Here is a 16047-nt window from a genome sequence, read left to right on the forward strand (position 1 = left end):
AGTAGTGTAAAAAGTTCGGGGAGGGAAAACGGGGTTTTGTCAGTGTGTGTACCAGAGAGGGCACATTAAAAGGACAGTATGGTTCTGGTGAATTGAAATGGGTCTGTACAGCTTGTCTTAGAAAAAAGTTTTGTCTGTATGTTAAAAGCAAACAGTTTTGGAGTCTGTGCCCTTCTGTGCAGATTTGTTTTTCACTATGGAGAGGAGAGAGTGTAATGCAGGAAACGGAGCTTTACCATTGCAGTGCCTGTTCTACTGGGTGAAACATGTCAGGACCACGAGCTGCACAGAGATAGCAAAGAGCAGGATTAAGATATTCTGGAGCAGTTCCTCCTCATCCTCTTCACTTTCATCCTTTGCATGTGGGAAAGCTAGAAACTAGTGGGCTTAAACCTAGTGGGTTTTGATAAACGAGAAAGTCTGCTTCCACTTAAATGCTGCTCAGCTGGGAGGAGAGGACTTAAGAAATTCTGGAGTTTGCAGGAAGTCTCCCAGTTTCCCTGTCAGACTTTTGCAATAGAAACCTGAAGACAGTGATGGAATGACTCTTGTTTTTTGTCTTACTTTCCAGTTGGCCTGCTGCTGCGGTACTGCCGCTTGTGCCTTGTGCTGCAAATGCTGCCCCAAGATAAAACAGTCAACCAGCACCCGCTTCATGTATGCACTTTACTTCATCCTGGTGACTATCGTCTGTTGTGTCATGATGTCAACAACAGTAGCCAATGAAATGAAAACGCACGTAAGTGAGAGAGATGAACTCACAGCTGCCTCTGGAAGGAAATGGAGCTCCTTCCACAGCTCTTCATGTATAGGGTCGCTTCCTGAGAAGAGGCGGTTGATCCCCTCCACCCATCCACTTCCAAACGCAGATGGGATGATTTTCTGTGCTCAGCCTCTTCCTGTGAATTGAGTGTTTCACAACAGGAAGAGTCACAGATCACAGGGTTAGCAGCCTTCCTCCTCTTTCGTTGTGTGGAAACCGGCTGCAATGAACCCATCCCAGGTTTGCTGCACGGGTACTGTCACTAGAGGCTGCTAGGGAACATGTTATAGTAGAACAAATTGGTTCAATTTAATGTTGAGTTCGTCTCTGGCAACTTGCTTAGTAGCAGAAACAGCAAATTCACAAAATAACTATTCAAGTATTGCATTTATAATTTTAATTCTGTGTTCTTGGTGCTCTAGTGACAGACCACTGCAACGCACAATGCTGCAGATCCTTTACAAGATGTTTTTTTCAGTGTGTATTGAGTCATCGTGTTCACATGGCCTCTAACCACAGCAGATATTGTTCATCTCTAATTGTCTTTTTAATTAAAAAGCTTCAAAAGCATGAAAGTAGCTGTGGCTAAAACTAGATTTTAGAACCCAAGTTTCTTTCAGAGTGTTAATATAACTTTCCTAAGGTAAATGCTCGCCAGCCTGCTTGCAGTCACACACTAGACCTGTTGTACCACATCTTTGGTTTGGTTTTTTAAGCCACCCAAGTTGCTCTCTGTAGCACAAATCTTCTCTCTCACCCTCTACAAACTATGAGAAGAGAAGGCTATTTTTTAAATAGACGGAATAATGTCTGTATTGCTTAATTCTTAAAAATTAAGTCCCTGCACCAAACTCAGCATCAGGCCTGCTTGGAGGCTGTGAATGTGCTTGCCCTGGAGGTTCAGAAGGCTTTCCTCACTATGGGCATCTAGTTGTTTTGTCTTACCCTCCCAAGATGGAGTGCCGGTGGGCGCACAGTTAAGGCTGTTTCCTAGTTTAACTAGTTGCTGGTCAAGTTGATGCCCTGCTTACCTTCTGTGCTTGACTTTCAGTTGTCTGTGAAACACTTCCCTCTGTAGCAGCCCAGATCCAGAAGCTGGTGGTGTCATGCTGTGCCAGCAACACAGATGAACTAGTGGGCTTATGACGGCTGCTTTGAGGGCTTCTGTGCTCTGCTGCCAGTGACCTTTCTTTCTTCCCATTGCACCCTTTTTGTATGTTCTGTCCGTTTGTTTTTTTTTTATTTAAAAGCACTTGGCTTGAGTTATCCTAGTGCCACCTTCTTACCCTTGGCCACCAGAAGTTGCTGACAGCCCTGTAAAAGCACCCAGTACAGACATGATGCCTGCCTGTGAGCTGTGACTTAAAAGCTGTTCAACATGTGTGTGCTGAAATTGCTTGCCAGTAATTACTTTGACTTACTAGATGCTTAGCTTGGCAATAAAGTGAATAACCCAAGGAACTCAAGTGTGTGGGAGACATATTACGTGCTTATATCCAAATAGTCATTTACCATCAGTAGTGCGGTTTTAATGCAGCTTATATCCCTAACAAAAAATACTGACTCTTTATCCAGCAGAAAAGTGGTTCAAGAAGCCTTCAACAACATGCTTTTCAGTATTGCCAAATTTCTTTTCCAGTTCATAGTCTTGAAAGCTCAGTGAGGGAAGAAATGGCACAAAGAGTATCTGTTAGTGTGAGGTGGAAAGATAATCACCCTCTTAATTTACAGCATTTGATGTCTTTGAATGGGGAATGGACCATCTGAAAATAGGCTTTTTTATCTGCTCTCTAATTTAATAATTATGGTTGGGGCTATTAAAAGTTCAAAGACTCCTGAAGCTAATTCAGTCCAGTTGTAATAGAGTGTACCTTGAAAATATTTATTTATATTAACCAGTCTCAGCTTCCCAATGATGAACTCTGTTTTGAAAGTGTGGGGCACTTACTGATACCTTCACTTTTGGCTGGATCATGTTGCTTTCCTAGCTCCTGAAGCCAGACTGTAAGCAAACACATTGCATGATGCTTCTAGGAGCTCACCCTCTCTTTCTTGAGGGGAGACAGAATTTTAATTAATTGTAATTAGAATTTTTAAATTTTTGTATTAAAATAAAAAATTTAAAATTTTAGTGCAGCCCTTCATGGAGCCATAATCTTGGCAAGGAACTGTGTGTCTGCTTTACTAGTTTAGAGTTCAAATGCTCATGCTGATGGTATGTGAAACGAATGTTGTCCCTTGTCAGTGAAAGGGTATTTTTTTAGTTGATTGGCTATAAATTCCCAAGTATAAAGTAGTTTTCTAAAAGTATTTGTTGTAGCACTTGGTCCTTCGGCTTTTTTTTTTTTTTTTTGAGAGGAAGCAACCCCAAATGCACATCACTTATGGACACCTTAAACAGAGACTTTTAAAAATGTTTGGTTTTGTTTTTCAGTATTTATCTATCCCCATTGTCATGCATTCTGTCTATTAAAACACGTTTAGGATGCTTTTTCAGTTTGCAAGGTGCCAGACTATTCAGGTGCCAGCCCAGAGCTGGGGACCCGTTCTATGCCCTGCAACATGCCTGGAAAAAATGAGGCACTGTCCCAGAGAGCTCAACTTCCACATTCTCACCAAAGTTGGCAGGTAGACAGAACCATATCTCAGTCGGAGGACAGAGTACCTGTGGAGTATTTGGTTATGGTTTCAAAACTTTAGTTGCTAATCTCCCAGCAGCATTTTGAGGACATCGTATTTTGTGGTGAGCCCGAAGAATTGAAGAGTGCCTTTTAGGGGGGAAGTTTTTTCTCTGTTGTTTTCACTCTTCTTCCCATCTCTTGAGCTGTTCCTGCACCCAGGGCGAGAGGCCCAAAGAGTTAAATTCTGAAAAATGTGGAAAGAAACCAAGGGCCTTTTTCAAGAAATCAAGAAAGTCAAGAAGTCAAGGTCTGATCTCTAGGGGGGAAGCAGGAGTCAGTGGGGAGGGGTAGGGAAAGAGTGGATAGATTTGACCAGGAAAATATTTTTAGTAGTAGCGTGTAGAATAGATTTCAGAGGAGCAAGGTTGTGTGTCAAGGCAAAAGAGGGGGTAGAGGATCAATCAAGACATGAGAGCCTCACTGGTGGGGACAGAAAGACAGAAAAGACCAATATGCAATTACACAAAATGGTTTAGACAGTCTACTCTGTTACAAAATACAGCAAAGCAGGACCCAACTTGAAGAACTGCTTCTATGCCTTGATCCATAGGTTATTTCTTTTTTCCAGTTATTCTGGTTTTTTGAAAAACAGTTACAGCTTTACTCATAAATGTTCTGTTGAAGCAGAACTTTGCATTCCATAGGCTTTGAAGGGATAATTGAGAGAAGGAAAAATTGTTTTGGTTGTTTGAAATAGTGTTTTGATTTATTTTCTTTAATTAAATTTTTGATGTTAAAGCTGTTTCAAAACTAGCTGTTTCACTCTAAAAATATCCATGTCCTACTTAAATAATGAAAGGAAAAATAAGAAAGATGTTTTCAGGAAAACAAACACCAGTAAAACCAGCTTCGTTATTGTCAAAGCATTTCAGTTCTAGATGCTTACATATTCTGGCAGAGCATGCTTACAGGCTTGTTTTCCCAGCCAGGTTTATATCGTGGCCCTTAACTGCCTTATAGTATATAAAAACCCAAATTCGCTGCTAAAAATTAGTTTAAGTGTGTCGCAATCCACTGTTGGGTTGAACAGTTTGGCAGAGAGTAAACCCCCTTGCTTTCCAACCGAGCTCAGATAATTCTGGGAGGTTGGGGGCGGCTGGGCTTAACTTCTGATTAACTCCTATATGTTATCGTGACTAGGCTCCTTTTACATTTTCAGAGACAGAATGAAGGCTCAAAATGGAGTCAAGTGCCAAGTCACTTTATTTGGCCAGAAATAGATACAGGAGAGAACAGCAAAGAAAGGGGGGGAAAAAAAGGTGAAAAAGGGAACGAGAGGGAGGGAGAGAGTGGGACTGTTACAACAGCTATCACCACAGATCTGCGGCAGTCCGTCCGGTCCAGGCAGGGAGTCCGGCTGTCCGATGCATCTTTGAAGCCGGTGGAGGGCGAGATGTCCCAGAGCACACCCCCGCATCATCTCTGCTGGTTTCCCCTTTTATAAAGTTGCCCTCTGGCAGAGTCAGTAACTGTTCTGCGTACCCCTGCCTCCCACTCGGCGGTGGGGTGCACGCCCAGTACTGTCACTAGAGGGTGCTTGAAAGTTCTAGAGGGTCTGAGCCCCCCCCACGTTGCCAGTCGGCCTTGGGCCCAGGCGGGTGTACGCGGAGGATGAGTACTCTGAGATAACAGGGCGCACATTCCTGCTGGGTCGACCTTGGTGATTAAACTGTTCTGTTCAGCTGCCGTAATGATCAGGCTTTAGTAGTGAAACTTGCCTGCCAACAATGTTGAGACAAGTTTCTAGTCCCTGACAAAGTGCAGATGCCCATTGACTATTTCTGGTAAGAATTTAGCCATAGATGCAAGACATCATGTATTTTGGTCCAATTGCTTTTTGGTTTTCTATTCCATTTCTCAACAGTTCAAGACAGGCATTTTTACCTGTTTTATTGCCTTTGTCTCCCCACCTACACAGATTTTCTTTCATGCTTCCTCTGCTTCCATAACAAAGTTCATCTGCTGCATTCTACCTGTCTTGAGTGAGGACATCCAGACAAAACTCTCCTTTTCTACACACTTATCCCTTCCTATTCCCTCTCCTTTTCGCATGTTCCTGCATTCACGTGACTGGGTACAGACAGACCTAAGCTCAGAGGTGGCCAGGCCCCAGCTGGCTGCAGCCTGGATGCAGTGTGGCCGTCTTCGCTTGCTTCTTGCACTGCATTTATTTTGGGCGCCAGCAGCTTGCAGTGAGGGGGAAGCAAGTTCAGGGCAGTCTGTCCTTGTTTCTGTAGTTGTTGTTATGGTCTCAAAGGGTTTCACTGCATTTGAAAAATTGCCAACTTTGCTGTGATGACATCATCGCTTATGCACCAACCAAGGTGTTTATGATATCTGAGTGGATAATGAGTTTCTGGAGCAAGAATGCTTGTCACCTGCTCAGAGGTCGAAGAATTTAGCTTATGTTTTTAAAGGTATAAAAGTAGGTATTTCACTGTATCAAACTTGGCAAATAACTCATCTGTGACTTTAACAGCTGGCAAAACTACCCAGCAAATGGAAAGCCTGGTAAATCACATAGACTGGGCAGGCTGCTTAGCAGCTGAACATGTTTCAGAAGATACAAAATTAAAAAAAAAAAAAAAAAAATTAGTCTTTTTAAACTTTCCCTGAAGAAATCACATAAGCCTTGATAAATTTCCCAGCAGTAGATCATCCTGTCACGAAAACATGCCCTTTTCATTACATCAGCCCTTTTGTTCCTAGCATTGTGCTCATGTATATTATCTGCTGGAGTCCCCAGGACTTTGGTTTTACTCTTATTTTGTTCCTTCAGGATCACAGATAACAAAAAGGGCATTCAATCCCACAGGACCATTCCTGTGGCCATCACTTACTACTACATAGTGTTGTGCATACTACATGACAGCTGAGCTCTTCGTTGCTTGTGTAGGCACAAACCAAGCTATTGTTCTTGTGAATCCATGCATTTTCTCTCAGCCAGCTCTTTAAGGGAATTACTACTAAATGGAGAAAAGAACATACAGGGTCAAAAACCCCATCAAGATCTCTGTAGAAACCTATGCAATTGAAGAAGATGCCTATGTACAATTACCCAGTGATCTGTTTTTAATTAGCTAGTCAATTAATCAAGTTGCACGGTCTTTTTTGTTTTGTTCTGTAAGTCTCATAAGCAAAATACTGTTTGGTACCAAGTAAAGATCTTACAGAAATCTGTTTTGGTTGGTCAGTACTATCATCTCTATCAAATAAATATCTAATTTTCTCAGAAATTTTGTTAATTCAGTATTATGCATATTTTTAATCTCTGCTGACTGATGGGTGTTGTAAGCAAAGAACTGGAAAGCATTAATTGATACCCTAGTTGCTTTCCCTGGCATTGCTGTGGCCCATTGGCTTGCCGTGCATTGCTGTGGCATTGATAGGTCTCTTAATTACTCCAGTCAATCCATTTGCTTGTTTCGAATGCTGGCACATTTGTCCAGTCTGATGTTTCATTGCCTTTCAAGACCTGGGAGAGGCATTGCTGATGCTCCAGACAATTTCTCAGTTCTCCAAAAACTCTTGGATGTGAGTTAGCCACAGTTACTTCTTACACAGTGGCTACTCATCTCTTGAGTTTCTTCTGAAAGAGCATCTGAGGGTGGCTCAGCTTGAATCTGTTCTTGTAACACCACACAGCTGCCATGAGACCTGCTTTTCATCTCCTCAGCTGGTTCTAGCCCACCTACAATTGGCTCAGTACCAGTTAGGTTTGCTACCCTTAGCACAGCAGCTCAGTGTTACTGTGAGCCGCTAAAATATTTGCTCTTTTTGGGAAACTGCTAGGAGGGTTGTTAAGCTCCTGGCTGGGTTGGGTTGCTGGCAAATGATGGGAAGTTGCACACCGTGCTGAGGGAAGCAGGCTTGCACAGCCTGGTGGCTGGAAGCTGGCAGTTTATGTGTTTCTTACATCTCAGATGGCTTTCTACCCAGCTGGGAGTGCTCTCTGATAGCTTGCTCTCAGGTCCTGTTTGTTCTTTTCCTGTCCCGGTTTTGTGCACTATCCTGCCTGCTGAAGGAAGGACAGACTCCTATCTTTGCAAATTTCTTGGAAATGTTCAAGGATAGCGTTGCCCACAATCTTTGTGTATTTTTCCAAAGCAAAATCTGGCCTGGTTGAATGCTTTCTGAAGTCAGATTCCCATTTCCTTTGCCCGAGTTATTTATTTGTGCATGTTGTCTTCTGTCTCATCCAGTTACCTGTGCAGGTAGCAGTGATCAGCTCCAGCAGGTTTGATGTGTTGCTTGACTGGTCTCAGCAGCCTTGGCTGAGGGCTGTGAGTGAACAGAGGCTCTTCTTTCTTTGAAACGAATGGTAATGGTGATTTGCTAATTAAATGCCTGTATTTCTGTGCAGCTGAAAGGCTCACTGGCTGCGAGGGGGGGTGTCTGCACGGGGGCACCCCACAGGAGTGGGTCCTGGCTGCATAGATGTGCTTTTTTGAGCACCCAGCATCATGTCCACCTGGTGAAACTGAAGCCAAAATGTGCAGCTGTTTGCTTTCCCCTTGTGGCAAGAGCAAGGCTTCAAAGGCAAATATTTAATGAGTCAAGAGAAGGGTGGAATTTTCCTGCCTTTCTGTTAATTTAAAACAATCAGGGCAACGGGCACAACTCCTTTTCGGAGGCTGTGATGGAGGGGAGGGGACTTGCTGCCCCTGTGCTGCTTGGGTGTGCTTCCATCTACATTTCCACCAAGGGCAGAGTGAGCCAGAGCTGCCTGCCCTGCAGCCCCACTCATGCCTCTCTGGCTGGTAAAACTGCTGGTATGGCTCATGTAAGCTGGATTACTGAAGCAATGAAAGTCTTTTGCTGTAAAGCACAGGAAGAAGGGAAAGGGTTCCTGGGGTGAGAGGATAATCAGTAAGCAGCAGGGATGGCTTAAGCCAATAGAGCTGAAGGAAATGTAGGTGTACTTGGTACCCCAAAGCATCTGGAAGGACTTCTAGAGTGGAGGCTCTGGAAAACTTCAGTTCCTTGTGTTTTATATTTGTTTATGTCCCTTGAACACTTAAAGCCAGGCTGAATGGTATTAAGAGTGAAAGGTGTTAAATGAAGCCAGTGAAAACTCAGTGATGCATAGACATAGACACGCTTAGTTATGAGGAGCCCTGTGTCCCACATAACAGCTTGTAACGTGTTGTGCTTTTCAGATTCCCTTCTACAAGCAGATGTGCAAGAGCATTCAGGCAGGTGAGATGTGCGAGAAGTTGGTGGGCTACTCTGCAGTGTACAAAGTCTGTTTTGGAATGGCCTGTTTCTTCTTTTTGTTCTTCTTGTTCACCATCAGAATTAACAGCAGCAAAAGTTGCCGAGCATACATTCATAATGGGTGAGTATTTGTTTGATCGCTTAATTTCCACTTCTCTTTACAGGTTTATGCTGCCTACTTTTCAGCTGAGTGTAGTAGTAGGCAAAAAAAAAACCAAAACAAAGCAAAAGTTGACTTTACTGCTTTTGTCAGAAACAATGCAGTCAAGTGAAAAGTAAAGTGGCAATCAGTCATCAAAGGCTGTTTTTTCTCTCTTTGGGCTTTAGATGGAGGTTTCTCGTGGTACTTGGGTTGAAGAACTCTAATTCCTATTATAACGAGATTTATATTTTTTTTTCTCCTCTCATCCAGATTCTGGCTTGTTAAGCTTATACTTCTGGCAGCAATGTGCTCAGGAGCCTTCTTCATTCCTGATCAGGACAATTTCCTCAATGGTATGTCCTTCCTGTTTTATTATGCTGCTTTGTTCTGTACTACCTTGTGAGTAGTTATGAATCCTAAAGGTCTGATCAACATGAATATTGCTATATTTCTTCAAGTAAAGCCAGTATAGTCAAGGTGCAAAAGGAGTGTTTGGAACTATCTGGGGAGAACTGTGTGTGCTCAGAGTACATAGCCTTCCTGTGAATGTGCGGTAAGGAGCATATTTTTTTCTGACCAAGAGGAGGCCAAATGTGTAGATGAAAATACCACTGTGGTGCTGGCTTGCGAATTCTTAAGGAAGCAGGGACCTGTAATGGTACACAAAAAATTGTCCACTCAGGAATGCAGAGCCACACATTAGTTTGGCTTATGCAGGTAGGTCTGCTGTAGCGCAGCAGCAGGGGTCCGTGCTGCACGGTGGAGAGGTTCCAGTGCTCAAGGGGGCACGGTGACCTGCTGGGCGCTGGTGTTTGCTGCCTGGAAACCTGCAATGCTGCAAGAAAATTTGGGATGTTATTAGCTTTCAGGCAGGTGGTGTTAATGTAATAAGGTAAAATTAGACTTCTTGGGGTGTGTGGCGAGTGCTCTGCTGAGGATGCCATGCCTGAAGCATTCCCAGTTTTGTAAGACACCCTGGCACCACACCGGTGTCATGGTACTGGCCCAGTTCTTCAATGCCAACTCTAGGGGGATGCTTCTCCCAGGCATTTAGTAGGTTAGGAGCTAAAATCCCTGTGGTACTGGGGTGAATTTGTGCTCTTCAGTTCGCCAGGCACTTGTAAGCCCTTCAGTTGTTCAGTCTGGGAGGGTGAAAAGCAGTAGGATCAGTAATGCAAAGGAGCGGTAGTGTCTGTGTCTGCTTCCACTACAGCTTCCTTGGGTACCTGTGTTTTCAACACCGATCTCCTCTAGCTGGGGTGTTTAAAAGGGGAAGAGGAAGGAGTAACACAGGGGAAGAGAATAGTGGGCAGACATACTATGAGCTCAGTGCTCTGGGAAACTAAGGAAAAAAACATTTCAAGTAAACCACTGAGAGGTGTAATTCAGCTTCTTGCTCATACTAGCTGTTTGTTTGGTCCTGGTTCAGTTTGGTGCCCCAGAAATTAAAGGCTCCTTATCCCTATTCTCCTCTGCGAAGTCACAGGATGGCTGTACATACTTATCCTTAGTATCTGATCACTGTTTGGATTAGAAAGATGTATTCGTGCAATGTGTTATATTAATGAGCAAGCAAGACTGCCTGTCATCTTTGCAAGCAATCCTTTTCACGGTAAAAGGCCGTGAAGAGCTGAAGTGTTTGGGGAAAAAGGGGAAATAGAACTTTTTGTGCTGATTAGAGTGCTGTTTCTCAACAGCAGTCTACCCTAGTGTGGGGTTACAGCATAACAAGCTTTCTTCCCCGAATTAGCTCTTGACTTTTCTGTCTAAAGCTGTATTCTCCACATCCTGTTAAGCTGTCTTCCAGTCAGCCCTTGAATGTGAGTTTTACAGATAGTTTGGGTATTGTGTGGTTTTGTTTTCCCTTTTTTTCCCCTCCCATCAAGAAAATTACACTGTCTTTTTTAAAGCATTTTCCCAGTTTGCTTATTTTTTCTTAAAAACAAACAAACAAAAAGACAAAAAAACCAAACCTCTTGCCATGCTTACCATGCTTTGCAGTTTGTTAATCGTGGAGGCGGAGTATTACATCCAAACACTACATTTGTGTGGGCTGTAGTGTTAAATCCACACTGACCATGCTAACCTTATCTATGATGGATCCATAAAACATCCCACAGTGTCCTGCCTATGGCAGTGGGAGATCCTGAGAGTCTGGCAGTTTAATCACTCTCTCCATTGGTGGTCTGCTTTTTCCTACTCTAGCTCTCCCAAACATACATGCACAGCTTGTTCCCTGCCTGTCTTTTATGTACTTTTTAACATGCTAGCTTCTTCCAATGTTTGTTTTCTCTGTTTGAAGAACAGCATGCTTATCAAGTGCATACAATAAGTTATAGATAAACCAGACAAATTACATTTTTACTTGCTTTCAAATAATGAGCTTTTGGTACAGTTAAAAAACAAACTCTCTACATCATCTGCTAAGGGTAATGTGCCCTGACTATTCTATTCTTCCACTTTACTTATACAAGCTTTTTTCAAAAGGAAAACAAAACGGTAGGATGTGGCTGAACTCTACTAATGCACTTCCATGGTCTTCTGCGCTGAAATCAGCTGCACACATGCAGGCATTTGTAGGCTATGAACTGCATAGTAGCACAAGCCGTATATTTCAATAAGTATATATATTTCCTCAGAGACTTCTGATGTTGTATGTAAGAGATCTGTGTCCCAAGTACCCAAACAGCTACCCAAGTACAGTATATACAGGTCTATGATTAAGTAGTCAAATAACCTGTCTTAAAACTAGTCAGTAAATACCAAGTGTTCCCGTCTCTTTGGAAGTTTCTTCAAGGAGTGGCTTGGGACAGCACTTGTAAATAGATAAGCCTCACCTTTGTTTTTCTGTGGTACTGGAATCTGAAAGGGAACAAACTGCCCTTTTTAGCACTGGGTTCTAGTACCTTGCAGTTTCAGGGTTTAGATTCCTGTAAAATGCCTTCACGCCACCTCCCTCCGGCCAGTCACAAATAAAGGTTTCAGTATTTTCTGTCTGAATATAGTAACTCATAGTCTCCACAAAAATCCTCCAGGTTGGGGAAGCTTAGTAAATATCCTAACAGGCTTATTCTGAAGGTGTCGCAGATTGCAGGCTGAATTCATCAGGCAGCTAATCTTGAGTTAGCTGAGCTGGCCTTTCATCTGAAATCTCATCTTCTGCTATGTCTGTGGGCTTGAGGTATTAAAATCACATTACAGCTTCACTGCATAGACAATAATTCCATTTCGGCTCAAGGGAAAAGCAACTGCAGTTTGACCTATTTTCTGCCTTGCAGCCTGGCGCTACGTAGGAGCAACAGGAGGTTTCCTTTTCATTGCCATTCAGCTTATCCTGCTCGTTGAGTTCGCACACAAATGGAATAAAAATTGGTATGTGTTGGGCAAGTAGTTTTTTGCATAAAGTTCTGGTGGACTCCTGAACAACACATTTCTCGTAACAAAGAATTTAAAAGTAGCATGGATGTAATTTCTGAAAGAAGACATTTTAATGTCAATATTTAGAGTTGTTTGTCTTTGCTTAATCCACTTTCTCCTGCTCCAGCAGAGTTGTTTCCCCCTTATTCACTTCTACTCTGCTGATTTATTCTTAACTGAATTGCTTGGCTTCCAATAAGTAATAGCGTGTTGGGATGCAAAAACCTCTTACTTCAAGATATTTTACATTTCATATGAAAACATACCTGCTAAGAAGCAGAATGGCGCAAGAGAATTGACACTAGATTTGCAAAATATAACAGTGAAATTGAGTGCAGTGATGTAAACTGGTTAATCCTCCTTTTTTGTCAGCTTAATGCACATCAATTTATTTTTTTATCTCAACATGAGAGCTGCTACTTTCTCTTCAACTTCTTTGCTTTCATGGAAATATGCAATATTCCATTATCAACTTACATATTTCCCCATTTTGGCATTGACTTCATTTCTGGTTTAAGCATATTTGCTGTTACCTTCCTAGCCCTTAGCCTCTCATCAGTTTAAAATATTTAAGTTGTCCTCCCATATATAAGCAGGAACTCCTGCTTCCATCTCCATCCTTTCTGTCTGTCATTTCTTCCTCTATGAACTTTTGCAGTTCTCTCTTGTTCTAGTTAGCGTACTGACTGCAAAGGAAGAGTTTTAGCAAACCTTTGGGCTTTGTTAGATCTGTTTTCGGGGAGGAAGAGGTGAGATTTCCTTATACCGCAGATATTTTTACTGCTAATTACTATAGCTGCATTTCTGTGGATGAAAGATTTCCAAAAGTAGTATTTAACTTTAGCACTCTTTACATTAGATATTCTTTTAAAATAACTCATGTTTCCACAAAACAAAAAAAAACAAAACCAAACAAAAACAACAACAACAAAAGAAACCTTCTATGCACCAAAAAGCCCTTTGTACCAAAATTACTTTTTTAGTTGCTACTCCTAAAAAACCCAGTGACTTTTGCAAGAGATGTTTGGACGGTGAAGAGAGGAGGAGAACAAGATGGACTACGCTTTAGCTCAGGGAGACTGGTGGGATAGACCCAAATGGAGAGGAAGCTTTTTGAGTGAACTACGTAGTAAAACTGTCAAGGTAGCGCAAGGGGCAGAAAAGAGTCCATGCCAAGGAATCTGCCTTTGCTGTCCCTGTGTGAAGAGCACCACTTGCTAGCTGAGCCTGGGGCACTCCAAATTCCCACTGAAGAAATCCCTGAAGTACTGAAATGAGATGCCCTGATGGGCTGATCCTAGAGGTTGGGAGTTCTTGGAGTCATTCTGGGCTATAATTACAGAAACAGCTGGCCATGATTATAGAGAAGATAAACACTAATGCTAAGGAATGTTTCTCTTTGTTTCATGGGAGGAACCTTGCAAGGGCCTGTGTTGGTGTAGTGAAGTACACATGCTTCAGGAAAGTAAGCACTGTCTTTTGTGTTTGAGGCTGTGAACTATTCAGCTGTTGGAATTTTATTGTTTGGGGAATGGAAGACAAAGGTAAATTGCTTGTCTCTCTTTCCCCAGGACTGCAGGTGCAAACCACAAGCAGATGTGGAATGGTTTGCTCGCCCTGGTCACTCTCACCTTGTACTCCATTGCTGTGGCTGCCCTGGTCCTCATGGTTCTTTTCTACACACGCTCAGAGGGCTGCATGTTCAACAAGGTCCTGATCGGTGTTAATGGTGGCCTGTGCCTCTTTATGTCACTGGTGGCCATATCACCCTGTGTCCAGAATCGTGAGTCTGCTGACTTCTCCTCCTGGGTTTCTGGTGCTGCCTCGGTTATGTGCCTGGAGGCATGAGCCATGTTGGGGCAGAAAGTCTCATCACAGTTCAGAGCTGGTGCTACTCTTACCCCTGTCCCTTTATCTACACTGTGAAGTGCTGTTGCTGGTCATCAGCTCAGCTGCTAGAACTACAGTGGTGTGGGACATTCTGAGTGTGCCATCAGGCAGTCATACTGTAGAGGTGGCTCGTGCTGATGGCTGGTAATGTGTTGCAGAGCTCACACAGTTCTTGCAGTAATAGCAGTTGAGGTAATAGCTGTCAAAGTCATTCACCACTGTTTAATCATTTACTTTGACTGCTTGTGACATACCATCTGTAAAGTTTGGGCCTGGAGAAGTTGACATCAGTATTTCATGCTTTGGTATATTTTGTGTGTACTATTAGTATCTTGCATACATTGGACCTGGAAATAGTAATTTGAGTGACTCCAACACAGATTTTACAGGCAAATCAAACTATCACAGCAGCTTGGAAAGCTTCTGCTTTCCAAAAAGCTCGCTGAGAGCAGAGGAATGATTCTTTACTTATGTGGGAATCTTTAATGCCTTTCTAGAACAGCTCGCAGAACTAAAGGGCAGGCCCTTTTGTCTTTACATGCCAGTGGAAATGTATCTAAACTGCCTCAAAGACTTATGAACTGCCTGAAGTAACACATAAAGATACTCTTATCTTCTGAAGGATACTAGTGTGCTGTTCTTTAAAAGATGTGAATTTCTTTTTCAGTTTGTTAAAATGTCTGCAAAAATCACTTGTTTTCCTTTTTCTTGTAAAGGCCAGCCCCGTTCTGGTTTGCTGCAGTCAGGAGTCATCAGCTGCTATGTTATGTACCTCACTTTCTCAGCACTATTCAGCAAGCCACCAGAAACGAGTAAGTTATCTAATACTTTATGTAAATTTCTTTAGACATGCCATGTATTAAAAACAATTTAGCAAACTTGAATTAACAAATTCAGGGACCTAGAAATGCTGGGTTTGGACTGTTCTGTCCTATGCAGAAAAAATTGCAAATACTAAAATTAAATGTGTGCAGCAGAGAGACCATGTAATTGTCACTCTCTACGTACCTTAAATACTTTGGGCTAAGGGAGCTTAACTTACCTTGTGTGAGTTGCATTTGTTGCACCAAAGCAATTCCAGCCTGTTTCCTATAGACAGATTTCCCAGAGTCTTGTAGCGTATCCTCACGTGGCAAACGCGTGTTCTCATATGACAGGACATGACTAAACACATAACGTGTTTGGTTACATGATGGGAAAGGAGTTGGAATGAATGGCTTTTGGATGCCTCTGGAAGAAGCCGGGTGATCAGCTCCATTCAAAAGTTTACTAAGGTCTACCACCAGTTAGTTGGTGCTGGCCATCAGTGTGGATACTAAAATCACTCCTTTTCTTCCAGAATTGGTGTGCTGGATAACCTTAGCTCTGTACTGTTAACAGAGCATAAACTTGAGTACTTTTCTTCTGTTTTGAGAGAAAACGTTCTGAGAAAGGACTTGGAGTTATGTTGCAGTTGCTTGAGATGATGCTGTTCTTCAGCAGAAATCCTGTACTCCACTTGCCTTCTAATGACTGGCATTGCAAGTCAGGAGTAGGGAACTCCCTAGAGGTTTAAGTTCTTTTTGCTACAAAAACACAGCAAGACTTTACAAGCACAACTCAACTGTTTCCTTTTCCCAGGTAACCATCAGATTCACCTATTTGGACACGGATTCTTTTCAGTTGGAGAAGGCTTTTCTGTTTCAAACTAATAATGCTAAAAACCCCTTCTCTAGAGCAAAATAAGTCAGTTGGCGGGAAGAAGTTTTTACACAGACAACTCCCAACAAGAAAGGGGAGAGATAGGGGAAAGAATCTCTCTGTTGCATTTGTGTAGGCACAGGCACACAGACACAAAAGTATTCTAGAGCTAAGAAGGAAAAACAGACAGTATTTAGGTGGAAGATTTACTTACAGAGCTTAAGCAGTGCTTTTGAATTAATATAGAAGTTAGTTCA

General features: G+C 42.5%; 1 protein-coding gene across 1 annotated transcript in view; it reads left to right on the plus strand.

The window, feature by feature from the left end:
- The window catches only part of SERINC5 (serine incorporator 5), a 45143-nt gene that overhangs the window by 13546 nt on the left and 15550 nt on the right, over window positions 1-16047 (plus strand). The window contains exons 2-7 of the mRNA XM_064437817.1: window positions 572-739; window positions 8604-8782; window positions 9074-9156; window positions 12082-12175; window positions 13792-14003; window positions 14827-14922. Of these exons, the coding sequence (XP_064293887.1) occupies window positions 572-739; window positions 8604-8782; window positions 9074-9156; window positions 12082-12175; window positions 13792-14003; window positions 14827-14922 (832 nt within the window). The remainder of the gene's footprint in view (window positions 1-571; window positions 740-8603; window positions 8783-9073; window positions 9157-12081; window positions 12176-13791; window positions 14004-14826; window positions 14923-16047) is intronic.

The sequence above is a fragment of the Phalacrocorax carbo genome, chromosome Z, assembly GCF_963921805.1.
Source record: "Phalacrocorax carbo chromosome Z, bPhaCar2.1, whole genome shotgun sequence".
Lineage (NCBI taxonomy): Eukaryota > Metazoa > Chordata > Aves > Suliformes > Phalacrocoracidae > Phalacrocorax > Phalacrocorax carbo.